The following is a 14,719-nucleotide window of genomic DNA, read 5'->3' as shown; positions in this document are numbered from 1 at the left end:
ATTGTTCCAACATCCAAATAGTTTTATTCTCTACCAACCAGGATGGGCTGGATTTATTCATTCCCTAAATGACCAGAAATATCCTAAATGTTTTATGAATAAAATAAATTTTAATTTTCGAAACCATTATAATAACGAATTTGATCAAAACATCACTAAAAACTGAACATGAACATAGTCGTAAATTAGCCAAATCATTAATCACAACATTATTATGGCAGGTTGGATGGTTAGAATTAACAATATTGGAATGGAAGTCGCGCCATAAGCACCACCAGTAAACATTGGACGTTTTCTAATTAGAAAGAATCTGTTTCATTATATGTTAACCAGTTTTTACTAGCAATAACTAATAACAAAATTACAAAATATTTACCTAGATTTGCAAGAGATAAATAATTAATACGTATTCTCAAATAACAACGCTATTCGCTTAATAACTCGAGACAATTACCTAAAGTAACTGATTGTGACACAGATGCAGAACATGCAATGAATATATCTGTAGATTACATAAAAAAATTATTATTATAAACAAATGCTAATTTTATTTTAAACTCAGATGTTAATAACAGAGTAGTCAGCCAAGTTAGTATGACAATAGTTATTCAATAAAACGGATGTTCTTTTTTATGATCTACATGTTCGGTAGGTTAGGAGCCGGTAGTTGGACTAGCTAATCTGTTCGGGAGAGGGTGAATCCCCGTATCAGGACATCGAACAGTGGCTGATCCTTATCCTACCGAGGATTAGTTAGCTAAGAGTAAGGCTCTGAAAGCTGCAAGAGATGAAGAGGTAATGGTAGTCACAACTGTGGAGAGCAGGAAAGGACGATTGCCCAAGAGTTCATTTTGCACTGCCGGAGGTGGCATCCGGCCAAGTAAATACACCGTGTCAACACTCCCAGCATCTTGGCCAATTTATCTTTTACTCTTTTTATTTCTTTCCATTTTCTCAAACATGGACGCGCACACATCTCTAAGGCTGGAAACATAGTGGAGCGGCGCGCAAAGCGGCGATGATAGCGAAGAGCAAAGCGGCAAAAACAAAAACTAGAAATAGATAGAGTTGCTCTATCTTCGCTTTGCTCGCCACTATGCGCGGTCCCATATGGTAACTTGTGTTTGATTTCGCCGCTTCGCTCTTCGCTATCAGCGCCGCTTTGCTCGCCGCTCCACTATGTTTCCAGCCTTAGTGACGCACACGAGAGCAGGTTTAAAAATAACCGTGATGGCCGAATGCAACAGCACACCAGCAGACTGGTTGTGACCAAAATTCGCCGCCCCTCATATAAAACGTTTTCACTCCACAGATTAAGTGATTAAATGGCTGCCGCCTCTATGCTCTGTGGTCTCTTCTTCTCCGAAATGATTTCTGATCCGACTAAATCTGCGGGTCTTTTAACATACAGAATCTCGATCAATCTGAACGAAGATTTTGATCTGGATTAGATGAAATAGAGCCAACCAGCGGATTAGGCCTGCTGGCTGTCCGAGGACCAAGATGAAGGAGAAAGGGCAGGAAGTGCTCTTGGAGAGAGAGAGAGATTGCGTCACCCTACGCACAGACCGAGTGTATGAGCAATTAAATGTTAGTAGAATGAGCGGACAAAGACGATTAGCAGAATGGGCCAGAGGTCGACAGCGATTTAAAGGTCACAGCCCGCGTTATACACCGATCGTGCTGCACAAACTCTTGCCCCAACAACTATTACCACGTCGCGCACCCTCCTCACCATCTTCGCCCACCACTCCTAACTGTAGAAGAACTTACTAACTTCTCCCACTTGTAAGTGACATTCACTTCCAATACTGTGCCAACTCGTGGAGTAAAACTTTCAAAACACTAACAACAATTTATTTCGAGTAAAATGAAAATGAATCAACTTTATTAAGTTCAGAGAAAACGGCGGGAATCATTTTAAAAACCTCTCAGGCCATTTCCGCTTCCCTATAAGTTTCTTTACTTTAGCCTACATTACTTGTATAAAGTCTCAAATAAGGGAATAGAATGCCTTCAGGTCAATGATTACTTCCAACGGATTTTCGACCACTAAGATACCCTGGGGTCCCCAAAAAAATCCAACAGGAATATAAATGCTAGAGCCTCTGAAAATGTTCATTTTGGAGACATTCTCTAGAGTCTAGACCCAAACACACACTTTCAAGGTCATATTCTCCAAGAATTGGTACTGAATACAGATGTCAATACTCCTTAATAGAAATAACTATTTCCCTAGTTCAGGGATCGGCAACCAGCGGCTCTTTTATCCAAATCGTGTGGCTCTTCAGCCTCCCCAAAATATATTGTATATTTTAATTTTATTGAAACGAATGAAAATTCCATTTATTAAAGATATTTTTTCAAAAATAATTTTAAAGTGACAGGTTCGAAATTGAATAGAATTATACAATATCAAAATAAAGTACTTGATTTATATTGTAAGACTGCCGCCTTTTCACTCCTTAAGTTATTATTTGTATTTGTTTATTTACTTTGCAATAAGTGAAAATAAATATATAAAACATTTAAATGTTATTGAATATCATAAAATAATAATTTGTGAATACAAATGATCTACAGAGTTTGTTTACACTAACATCGTTGGGGCTCTTGGTAAGATTTATTAAAATTATTTAAGGAGAAATGGCTCTCTACTTAAAATAAGTTGCCGACCCCTGTTCTAGTTGATTGTTATGTGATGTAATGCTGGGATTATACTGCGGTGAGAAGATGCATTAACCAATAGAAATACAACCTGAAACCTCGGTTACTATGGTAACTGTGGTAAACACTTGCAAACTGAACTATTTCCTCAACTTTGCTAAGAAAAATAACCAGAAATTAGACAAGAAACGATTCACATCTAAATATTTGTACGTAAAATTGCTTCAACTTAAATTATATTTATTAATAATTGACACACAATGGTAAAGATTTGGTTAAGTAGTTTCGCTGTTATTATTTTAATTTAGGGCGAATCAACTCATTTCAGAATGTGAGTTTAAAATTTACCAGGTGCTGACTGCTTCTGTGATTTCAATGAAAAATTTGTTGTTTTAAAGTATTAATGGAGTTTGCAGTTAATAGTAAGGTTAGCCGAGAGAGAATATTGTTACAGATGTGTCTCCAAGGAGAACGAGTGGCTGTTGAAGCCGAACTGGGGGTGAAGAAGTTGAGGGAGATGTTTCCATTGATAAGGGGGTGCACTGTGAGTAGTAGAGGCAAGGTCAATGTACCAGCATCCCTTCCTCGTAGGGGAAGAAGGACCCCTCTCTAATGCAAACACTGCATGAATTATTCAGACTGGTAAGACTTTGCATATTTCCAACCCTGCCATTCTCTTCGACTTCCTGCATCGGATCTGAGCCGAGGGGTCTGTCTCCCTTCTACATTCCACACATCCTGCCTGCTACACTATCGTACATCCATCCATCCCCCCAAGGAGGTTCGCTGCAGCATTGTTTGCCTAAATAAATCTAGCAGCTCCCTTTAATGCTGCTTCTATTTCCACTCACTTCCATGCCCTCTGCTCCTCCTCTCGGAGAAACGTGTCCAATTCGTTTAGCTCAGTTCTCACCAAAAAATGAGAAATTTAAAAACATCAGACCAACACCCACCACTAGCTGACTGATCACAACGAAATAGCAAATCCCGTTGGACTACCCGTAACTAGAAGTCCAGAAATTATGAAGTTATTTCAAGCTGGGACGGTAAGATCCCTGAATATGTGTAGGGAATCCCCCCGTTCGATTCATGTACCAGTTGAAATCAATCAATAATGGAATAGATCGCGCAAAGGGAGGATCAATGATCCTCGGTCGTTGACCGAGTAACCCCTCCAAGTGGTGGTGCCCACGTCCCTTAAACAGCAACAATACTAATAATTATTTAGAGGGAGCAGCCGTACAGTATATCCGGTGCAGGACGGCGGTTCCCGCACAGCAGATCGCTGGCGGCAGGTGAGCGCCGCAGGAAGCAGGTGTAACCGCCTAACTACTCACTCTTCCTTTCCTTACAATGTTGCCATATTATTTACTTTGAGACGCCCGTTGCGAAAAGGGCGTCCGTTTCTTCCTCTTAACCCTCATATTATGCATTTAAAGTTTTTTATACATCGAAAAGTTGAAGTTCAAAGAAAATCGCTTCACCAGAAATGGGAATTTTTTGGCGTCCATTTCTCACACATAAAGACTGTCGATTTTTTGAACTTCTTTTCACATACATCGAAGTAAGGGTTTTGGGACACCAAAGTTTTATTTATTGTAGTGAACCTACATCAATTCCAAGAAGTGTTTAGAGGGAACTCTGAGGATTGTGGACAAAGGATGTCGACAGAAAGTATCCCCCTCAATTAGGTTAAGACCTGATGTTGACATTCAAATTTGGATTTAAGGAGAATGTTTAGTGGCTTCAAATTATTTTGGTCTTTCAATTTCCAAACGGTAGAAAGCTCATGGGCAAAAAACATTTATTTGCAGTGAAAATTAATGTAAGAAATGGCCATCGTGCGGAAACTGCACAACTTGTCCGTCCAAAAAATACCTTCGGATTCTCAGGTCACACATCAATGTTATCTCCACTGATAACAAATATTAGAACAGGGCGTATGTTCCTTATCACGGACCGCGTCCTTAGCAGCAGCTCCTTATCTCGTTCCTCAAACAGACCGTTATGCTTTGATAAGATTGTCCAAGTTTTCTGAGGGAGGAAAAAAAAACACTGTATACATAAGTATAATTGTTGGTGACCTTGAACAGAGCCAAGTAGTGGGGGAGCGTCCATTAGCCGCTGGTTATTTTCGTGACGCCCCAGGTGAGTGAAGTGGTTTGTTGCAGTACACACGGTCACGGTGCTGTCTCTTTCACTCCCTACTACTATTACACCAACTTTCGGGATAATTCTGAAAACCGCCCACTCGCCAAGAGAAGGGCTTACTCAAACTAGGGTTGTGGAAATTCTTACATAATGTAATAGGATATATTCGGGATCTCAAATCGTCTATTAGAGCCTCAGACCAAGCTAGAGTATCATGAAGTACAGTATCATTAAAGTAATTGCTTATTTTTTCAGGCAGGGCTTAACGTCCAACTACTAATTAGGTGTCGTGGACGGAGGCGACTAGCAAACATACTTTGCTGTAAATTTCTTTTATTAACCATTAAATAAAATCCAAGGCCTAAGACCGGGAATCGAACCCAGTACCACAATACATATTAGCTTCGCAGGTCTCGCCTCTAACCGCTCGGCTACCGAGTGGCGCCTAGAGTATCATTATTTTTACCATATATTAATAACAATTAGCTGTAATCATTGTACAGAATCTAATCAATGGACGCCATCGTCCAGTTCTCCTCACTAGGGAAAGAGATAGAAGTCTATACCGTTCTTTCTTTCTGGGAGTAATCATGGATTTAGATGGTTTTTTTTTCCTCATGGATGGTTGGGGGCAGAGACGAATCGATAGTATTGGAAGCCTGACTGAGAAGTGATCCAAATCCGTTAAAGAATTGAGTCATTGACCTGGAACAGCGGTGCCACCCCCTCCGCGCTACGCGACTATCACTTCACTCACAGGCCGCCAGTTTCGCGTCCATACCTCCACGACACAACTACAAACAGAACTTTCGGCCACCACTTTACTACCCACGTCCTGCTAGCAAATGTTTTCTCTTTCTTCTCCACTTCCTGCAGGTTGTGTATGAAGAGGGTGGTCTAAGTAATTCAAATAAAAAAAAAAAAAAAACAGAAACTAGTCAATTTGATGTAAAGCTAAGCCACAAAAGGAAACAAAAATCAACTTTTTAACCAAATAAGGAAAACTGGTATGTATCATTTTACTGAATCGATTATTTATGTTTTTGTAATTATAAAGGGAGGTTTTATAAACAGTATTAATGTTGGCAAGAATGGAGACATGTCAGGAAAATGCGAGATTGAAGAGAATGTTCAAATTTGCACCCTGAGAATTCTGGCAAGAGAAGGACGTACGCACGTGTGATCATACCAAAGACGCAGAGATCCTTCTAAAAACACTTGTACATCCTGTGCAGCGGTGGAAGGATTAATAATTTAAAGCATTGAAATAGTAATTGGTTGTATCGATTTGTGAGGTGACCGCGGGTATTTACCATGCTATCATGTTGGTAGGGACGAGCTCGATATGATGGAAGCTAGATCGATATTACACCTGCCGCATGTACAATTGGCCCCTTTATGCTACCTCTTTTTTTTCTACTTGCTTCGACATTCCTAAACATCACAGGGACTTCCTCCATTCTCCATCAGATCACCAACCAACTAGAAAATTACCCCTATTTGGTTGTAACTAAGAGACTTCAAACGGTCGATTCCGGTGGAACACAAAATAATAAAACTAAAACGAATGCGAGAAACTTTCTTTCAAAAGAGGTGAGAGAAAATGAAAGGGACATTCAGGGAAATTTATTAAAAGATAATGTTCCCATACTGGCAACACTGCTCGTGTATAGTATTACGTGCGGCAACACTGTTAGCTATAAAATTATCTTTTAACTTTTACAGATATGTGTGTTCTTATTACACAAAGAGAGTTTCATTGTGTATACCGTGTTTGTGTTGGCAGATACAACATTTACCATTTAGTTGGCCGTGGCAGCACATAATGCCTGAAAGAAGGTCTCTCTCTCTATACACGATATGTGCCCCTCCAAAGTCACGAACAATACTACACTAACACAGTCAGGTTCAGAGAGAGACAGGGTGCGTGTGTGAGTGTGTGTGGGATAAGAATATAGGAGGCCATGGCAGGCGGCAGTGCTCCTAAATCACGCGGTCCCGGCGGCATGGTTATCACACTTACTCATGCGCACTGTTTTGCATTTCTATGGACCTGTGTTTTCAGTCATTTACTTTTTCTATCCTATTCTGTTTCTAAATTAGCAAAACCTTGTCAATTTCAATATATTTCAACAATATTTAATAACAGCTACCCTTCTCAGGCATTCAAAGATAACAATCTGTAGTTCAACTCAATCTTAATGTAAGAGGGTCGAATACAAAGCTTTCCTCGGAGTAAATAGCCATTTCTGACTATCGTCGGCATGGGGAGGCATTAGGTTTCCTCAAGGAGCCTGCGTTACCAGCTGTTGGAGATGTTTCTTCTCCAAGGAGGAAGGTATGCCAGGAACCTGGATGACCTGAGTAGATCACAGCTACACACGGTATGAAGTTCACACGTTTTCTGGAATATGTGAGAAGAGGCACAGCGGGGATGTACAGGACATCAGAGAATACGTATCTCTAAACTACCCTGGAACTTCTGTAAAGTAGCTAGGTGGTACTGTACAGTAAGGAGTTGGATGAAATGAGTTCGAATCGACCTTGTTATGCGATTCAACAATGAGCATTTAGTGGTAGCAACTATCTCACAAAATGAATATTAGAAGACGATTTGCCCACCATCTTTAAAATATGTTCAAAATAATAATAAAATCAGGAGTACAGGAGTATTGTAATGTTTTACCAAAATCTCAATTAATCTGAATTAAAGTAACCAGCGGGCTGTTTGCGGTGATGTTGATAGCAGATTTATGGCAGAAAAAGAGAACACGATAAAAAATGGATAGAGGTTATCGAATGCTTTACGATGGATTATATTTTCATTAATTTGGTATTTAAATGAAATGGTAAAATAATGGCTGGCGATTGGTTGGTAGGACAGATGGAGAGCGCGCGGAGGCACAGTACCGTTAGGCGAGATCGAGGTCACAACCCTCTGGAAGACCTCTCTCTCTGTCAATCTGTCTCTCTCTAACACTCCCTCGTTCACACACCAGGATGGCTGCCATCATCATGAGACTGATATGGCGGTTGACGAGATGGACAAGAAACGTATTATTTACCTGCGAGAAAACATCATGGCCACCTCAAGTCACCAAAATGAACTTCTTTCAAACACTTGGGATTTTTACTTTCCTTTATTTTCTTTTTTTGGCGGTAAAAATTAAATTTCCAACAACTTTGCACAACACATTTCACTTCTATGCAAATCAAAACCTCAAACTTCACTGAAGATCTCTGCTCTGATCACTAACTGATCCGATCCGATGGCCTTCAAGAACTTCTCCTCCGTTCAAAACTTTTACTACTACAAAATACTACGAACATTTACTCAAATTTCTACTTAAAAAACAAAAATTATTAACCAAAAAAAGAGTACAATTTATAGAAAAAGAAAAAGAACTGTGAATAATTAAACAAAAACAAAATGATTAAAGGAGAACACTATTGTTAGGTGTTCACTTGGAACTACAGTAACTGACTGGGGCTGGAAGGGTGAACTGAGATCCCCCACCACTGCGCCAAGTGTGGGCGCCCAGTGGAGGGGGCCGCACACACAGACACACACTACCACTTCATCAATTTCTCAACACACTATTTACACCAACACAATCGCACATACTGAAAATATAAAACATCAACAAGTAACAACTTAGACGCGCTCGTCCGTACGTACACCTTCTTAACAACTCACATAAATATCTCTGGCTACATGTCTTCTACAAGCTGGCCAGCTGCTTCCTTCTGTTTCTCTTGTTTTTTCTATTCTTTTAGTGTTTATGAATATGGGTTGGTTGCACTGCATTTATATATATATTAAAACAAAACGAAAAAAACATTACTATCAATTCGGGATTCTTGCGTGCTGAGGACAGCAACTTTGTGACGGACTAGCACTGTCACAGACTTGGAGCAGCGTGCTTGGCACAACAGAAATCCCTACTCATTAAAGACAAACAAGACTGACCCTGTAAACGAACCCCAACAAATGATTCGTATAATAATCTGTGCGTTAAGCAGCTTACACTAAGAATGGAGAGTTGTTCGGAAAGGGCAGTGTAAGAGACTTGTAACCTGCAGGAAGCAATTCAGACCAAATAACTCTCGCCTTCCTGAAATACTGATTTCTTTAAGAGTTCAGCTCGACTAAAGGCCACAAATAATTCTACTCTTGGTAGAAACAATAGCATTGGAGATACCAATTGGTGAATTGCTCTGAATCTGTCTGTATCTTTCTAGCAACAGTCGCGAAGAAAGTATTCCACAATTATGTATTAGGGGAGCTCCAGTTAGTGACCATTTTATTAAACTAACATCTTGCTGCTTCAGTACGAATTGCAAGTTTCCAGAGAATGCTATTACGCAGATCGTAAGGGGGAGTTCACTCGTACTATGTCCGCTGATTTTGTCCAGCATCACAGCTTGCGTTTTTAATTTCTCACCAGTTTAGAATTTTCATACTTTATTGGAAGTTGATCGATCTGTTTTGCTTTATTTTCAGTTTCTGTTAGTTTGAAATAAATCAATGGCGGATCTTCAAATGGATATGATGGCGGCCGAAAAAAGCTATGATTCCTCGATAATGAAATAGCAAACAGTGCTGCCTAATCCACTTTTCGCCCTTGTTTACCGAATAATTTATTCAATAACAGAACAGTGTTGCCAAGTGATTTCAACTTTAAGCGCATCAAATACCCTCCCCCCCACTGCTGTTAAAATTATATTTTTGGGATAAAAAGAGATAAAGAGAAGTGTAGGTTATAAAAAATTTGTTTTAATTTATTTTTCAAGATAATGCAAATTGAATAGAATGTTTAAAATCGATTTGGTATCAAAAACCGAATTCAGTAACAATCAATCGCTCTCAGCACGAAGAAATTCAACTAACTGTAATTTTTAGCACTTAACGGATGGGGGCCTTCCAAAATTGGTCTAAACAGCACAACTCTCTCATTACCTTCTCTCACTGTGGTAAGCGATCGTGTCAACTTCCCACACTAATCTCTCCACCAATGAGATAATTCCGCAGTTCTATTATTAAAACTCGATACAGACGTACTTTCGGTAGGAGGATGTTGGTCGCTGAGGTCAGCCCCACTTAAATTTCAGCTTACTTCGCATTTTTGTTTTACAACTATTTTTCGCAATAGAACAAACTTTTTTCGGATTCAGGGGATCTCAAAAGATCTAGGGGAACATGACGTAATTATTAATGTGATCTATAGAACAAATATCTTGCGATAAAAATGACAAACTTACCTCTGTCTTTGACTTTGTGCGTAGGCGGGCTTGATCCTTTACCTGCAACAAGACAGAAATCTTTTAGATAACGGGAATTTCATTGAAATCAACATATCCAGGCTGTGGATCGATTGTAAGGAACACTTATAGAGCTGCATTGCGCATAATCTGAACATCACAAACTCCAGCTTACCCAGAGAAGCTACATCTGTCATGTGGAAACCACTGAAGGCAAGGTTGACCAATCGAAAGCCATTGCTTCAGGCGGCTGGAGGCAGCTTACGTCTGAGAAGATTCTGTGCTTATGCCATTCTCAGACCTTTGGTTGAATTACTTACCGATGATTGGGTTTTTAGGGGTTTCTTCAGATCCCCTTTTAGAGTTTGGGGGAAGAGAGGGAAAGAAACATCTGTCCATCAGATGATGATTGTTGCGGAGTGTCAGACTATTAGGGTCAGGATCTTTGGCCGGACTGATGGAGGTCTGGATTTGCAGGCTTGGTTAACTAGAGATTTGCAGGTATTGGGCCAGGCTCCTTGAGGACAAATGCTGGAGATAAGGTGAGAGGCTCCTGCGTCTCTTTTGATCGCAGTCTACTAACCCCGAAGCGCTGAGTAACCTCCCCGTCCTCTTTCTAAAAGTTGAACAGGTTATTTCCGCCAAATATAGAAATGTTTACCCTCCACCAAAAGTTTAACTCAATTTAAAAGAAGAAAACTCTGTAATAAACTAAACTCCGAGCAGGAAGGGAGACTGCCATAACTTCAACATTATTAATTAATAGCGAGAGCGGATCGTCGTGGGCAAAGTTTGAATCGCAACTTGGTAAGTTCAACAAGAAAGTTGCTCCAGCTTCACAACTTTGCTGACTTGATCCGAGGGCCACCACCACACTCTGGCCATGCGCAACTTCCATTCCAACCACACATACATCTTCTTGAATTGTAGGCCTGTTATTGTTATAGCCAATAGATCCCGTGGCGTCGGTTTTATGAACTTTTAATTTTGTTATGTTGGTATACTTATCGCTAAAAAGTAAAAGTCAACTGCCAACTGCGTCTTTTACTTGATACAAGCTCTTTGATTCATAAACACAAACAGTTCGCTTGCGACACCCGGAAGGTAGCAAGAGAAGGCCCCCCCGTCATCCCAAATGTAGCCGATTGAGGTTGCATTTCAAAAACCTAAACAAAAATGCATGTTCCACATTCTACCTTAATGCTAAACAAAATTCGTGTGAAATGGTCTTTGTCTCACTAAATTGTCCAGGCTTTAACTTCTGCAGTTCCAGAACTCCAAATATCAGAGAAATATATAATTCTTACAAACTTGAACCAAATTGATAACTACATCCTTCAGAAGGCCTCCTAAATCTTCTTTGAAAATTAATGCTATTTAATTATACATCGAGTTTCGTGGCCCATGCAAGATCATCCATCATCCCTATATGATCACTTGGGATGTTTGACACGTTTCACTTGTTTCGAACTACTTCAAGTGATCGCCAACAGTGCGTCGTGTCCACCCTTATGTGGGAATTCTCTTTCTTATGAGAATTCGGTGGGGAGTCTCAGGAGTTAATGTAGAACAACGAAGAATGAGTTTTTAAATTGCTGATCCCGTCCTAACAAGATAACATGACCTCCCTCACTAAACTGGCACCCAACCGGCCATTAATGCTGAATTACGATTGATTCAGGTCTTTGTAGTGTTGATATAAACTCTATTGAAATAGCTCTCTCAGTTTGGCGAGAAGAATCAGTCTCAGACTGTGGGTTATCAGACAGTGATAACCCACAGTCGACCCGCTGCTATATCGGCCAGATATCACAACTATTCCAATAATTATTCATGTATTCAGTACAGATTACTATTAGCTTTGGGTCAACTAGAATGGATCATCAGCGTGGCGCCATTTTTTTATTCTTTTGGTCTTTCCGTACAATAAAAGTATTGCGGATCAGCCCTGCCTTAACGCTGCAGCTGTTCCTTAGAAATCCCCAGAGATATGGAAAAGTAGAAATCCTAGAATTCTGAGGTCAGTTCGTGAGCATAACTCACTCTTGCACAGTATGAGAGCATAAGGGAGGACAAATCTCTGCTGGAGCCACAATCAAGCCTTGCAGCTCCATTCATCATGCGCTAAAGAGATCACAACCAAGTGTGCGCATGTCCTTGAAGTCGCTGTTACCTCATATACTAAAATGTGGTCAGAGGGGAAAAAATAAAACATAAATACGCTGCTAAAATACATTTATAGTTCAAGGTAGAATATTCTAAAGGAATAATTATGTTTTTTCTTTTCAAATTTAAAAGCTGAATCGCTTATTAATTAACGGATCTCCAAGGTCACTTTTATTGACGTTCACTTGAATGAGTTATGTTACAGCAATAAGATAAGGGAAACGGAAGGCTTTTTAAGGAAAGCAGGGAAACTGGAAAAATCTTGAGGGAATCAGCACTTCCGTCGGTACAGTCTGCAATTCGCTTAAACCCTGCCAATAGTTCTAGGCTGATATCCAAAATGGCGCCACAAGAAGTGAACAGCCTTTGCCCTTGATCGAGTTTTCTTCACAAACTGACCAATTAAAAGATTTGGATTTTCGGGAGCAACATGTGCCCGTGGGAAGGAAATCATTGGAACCATTTCCAAGAAAAAGCAATAATTATTGAAGAGACGGGTGCTTCCGGTCGTGGGCTTCCTTAAGTTACTGAAAATAAAGGTTGCGCTTGTTGAGATTTTCCGTTTTCCAGCTGTTCACCGTAGATTTTTCTTAAAACCTCATGATCTTTGGTAGGTTAGGTGATTAGCTGTCCACGGTCTAATAGAGGCGCTGCCCAAAGACGAGACCTTGGTGATATCACAGTCGGCCTAAATACGCCACGATTACTTATCGATAAGGAGTTATTAAATAAATAAAATAAAAAGGTATTTTTAATAGGCGATGAAAGTGTTCGGTCTATCTGTTATTTCTGCTGTTATCTGGCGTAACCGCGAGCTGGTTAATTGCCTGTCCTTCACAACATGGCGGAGAGAGCGCCATGCTACATGCAGACCTTCAAAGGTTCCTTGCTCTCCACCACTACCTCCGAACTGGGCACAGTTTAATGGCCGTCTCTACATCTAGGTTAGATTCTTATTCCATTCAAATACTTTGGCCTTCCCTTCCACTAACTATTTATATATTGTGACCATTTTTAGCAGCCGCGGCACCTCGTCATCACAGACACCACAATGAATTTGCGCTTCTCAGGATTTAAAACTGGTGCAGTTCAAAGTGCGTCCCGCTAATATGTAAAATACTTTCTTTCGAAGGTAAGTCTATCCTGCAAGTGATAACTTAGTGATAAACATAGGAGTTTCGAAACGAAAATCTGGGCTGGATTTGGAAGAATCTTCACAGATTCATCACAACGGCTGTTTATGTCGCTATAACTTCAGCGAGTTCTGTCGGAGTACACCTGATAAAGCTCTGCGAGGAGTTTGCTGTGCGGTAGTGACATCCTCCAATTAGTTAGTTCTACTGTTAGTTTTAGAGCGGTGCGTCTAGTACAGGGAGTCGAGGAAATATATTGTGAACTGATAAATTAATTCACTTAGTAACATTTTAGTAACAAGTAAATAGAAAAAACAAGTTGATTTAGTTTACTTCGGTAACGCGCAAGAGTTCAGCAAGTATGGGGATATATGTTGCAGTGATCCTATCAAAGATACTAAGCAAATGAAGTATAAGTTTGTTGTTATGTGGTAGTGCACTTTTCGATAGAGTTTAGGTTTCGCCCAATTGCACGGTGTCTATTAATCTTTTAAATACTTTACAGTTTTATTCCGACAATATTCTTCAAGCAAATCAAATTGTGTAACATCATAATTGAAACAAAACATATCCTGCAATCAATCATGAACCGTAAGTGTTGGTGAAACGTAAAAACATTTTCAGAATAATTTATTTTTGTTTTTGCATAATTTCATTCCTTATCAAATACCTATGGAGGGAAAAATAGTGAAAAAATTGTAGAGTACATTTTTTATGTAAATAATAGCGCTAATAAGTCTTAATGGTGGAACTTAGAAGTGTTATGTAGGCGTGTACTTGAGTGTGGATTCCCCCTACCTACGTACGCTTCTATTGGCCAGTAAACACGCCCACTAGACCTCTCTTCGTTCCGCCATTAGGATTTTTAACTCTAAATATTTCAGTGAAAACAGTAGTTTAGAATTTTTTTACTATTTTTTCCTCCGTAGGTATTTCATAAAGAATCAACTTATGCAATAAAAATTTTTAATGAAAAAAATAAATTAATATTTGACTTTACTGTTTTATTCCGACAATATTCTTCAAGCAAATCAAATTGTGTAACATCATAATTGAAACAAAACATATCCTGCAATCAATCATAAACCGTAAGTGTTGGTGAAACGTAAAAACATTTTCAGAATAATTTATTTTTGTTTTTGCATAATTTCATTCCTTATCAAATACCTATGGAGGGAAAAATAGCGAAAAAATTGTAGAGTACATTTTTTATGTAAATAATAGCGCTAATAAGTCCTAATGGTGGAACTTAGAAGTGTTATGTAGGCGTGTACTTGAGTGTGGATTCCCCCTACCTAGCTACGCTTCTATTGGCCAGTAAACACGCCCACTAGACCTCT

The 14,719-nt window shown here is 39.5% G+C and overlaps 1 protein-coding gene across 2 annotated transcripts in view; it reads right to left on the bottom strand.

Moving 5' to 3' along the window:
• Kdm3 (Lysine demethylase 3) overlaps positions 1 to 14,719 on the bottom strand; it is a 204,779-nt gene that overhangs the window by 70,100 nt on the left and 119,960 nt on the right. For both annotated transcript variants that reach the window (XM_074143700.1, XM_074143701.1), the window contains exon 8: positions 10,081 to 10,122. In XM_074143700.1, the coding sequence (XP_073999801.1) occupies positions 10,081 to 10,122 (42 nt within the window). The remainder of the gene's footprint in view (positions 1 to 10,080; positions 10,123 to 14,719) is intronic.

Source organism: Rhodnius prolixus, unplaced genomic scaffold (genome assembly GCF_049639745.1).
Source record: "Rhodnius prolixus isolate KJV_2025 unplaced genomic scaffold, Rpr scaffold_18, whole genome shotgun sequence".
NCBI lineage: Eukaryota > Metazoa > Arthropoda > Insecta > Hemiptera > Reduviidae > Rhodnius > Rhodnius prolixus.
The sequence above is the reverse complement of the archived record's forward strand: the minus strand, read 5'-3'. Positions and strand labels throughout refer to the sequence as shown.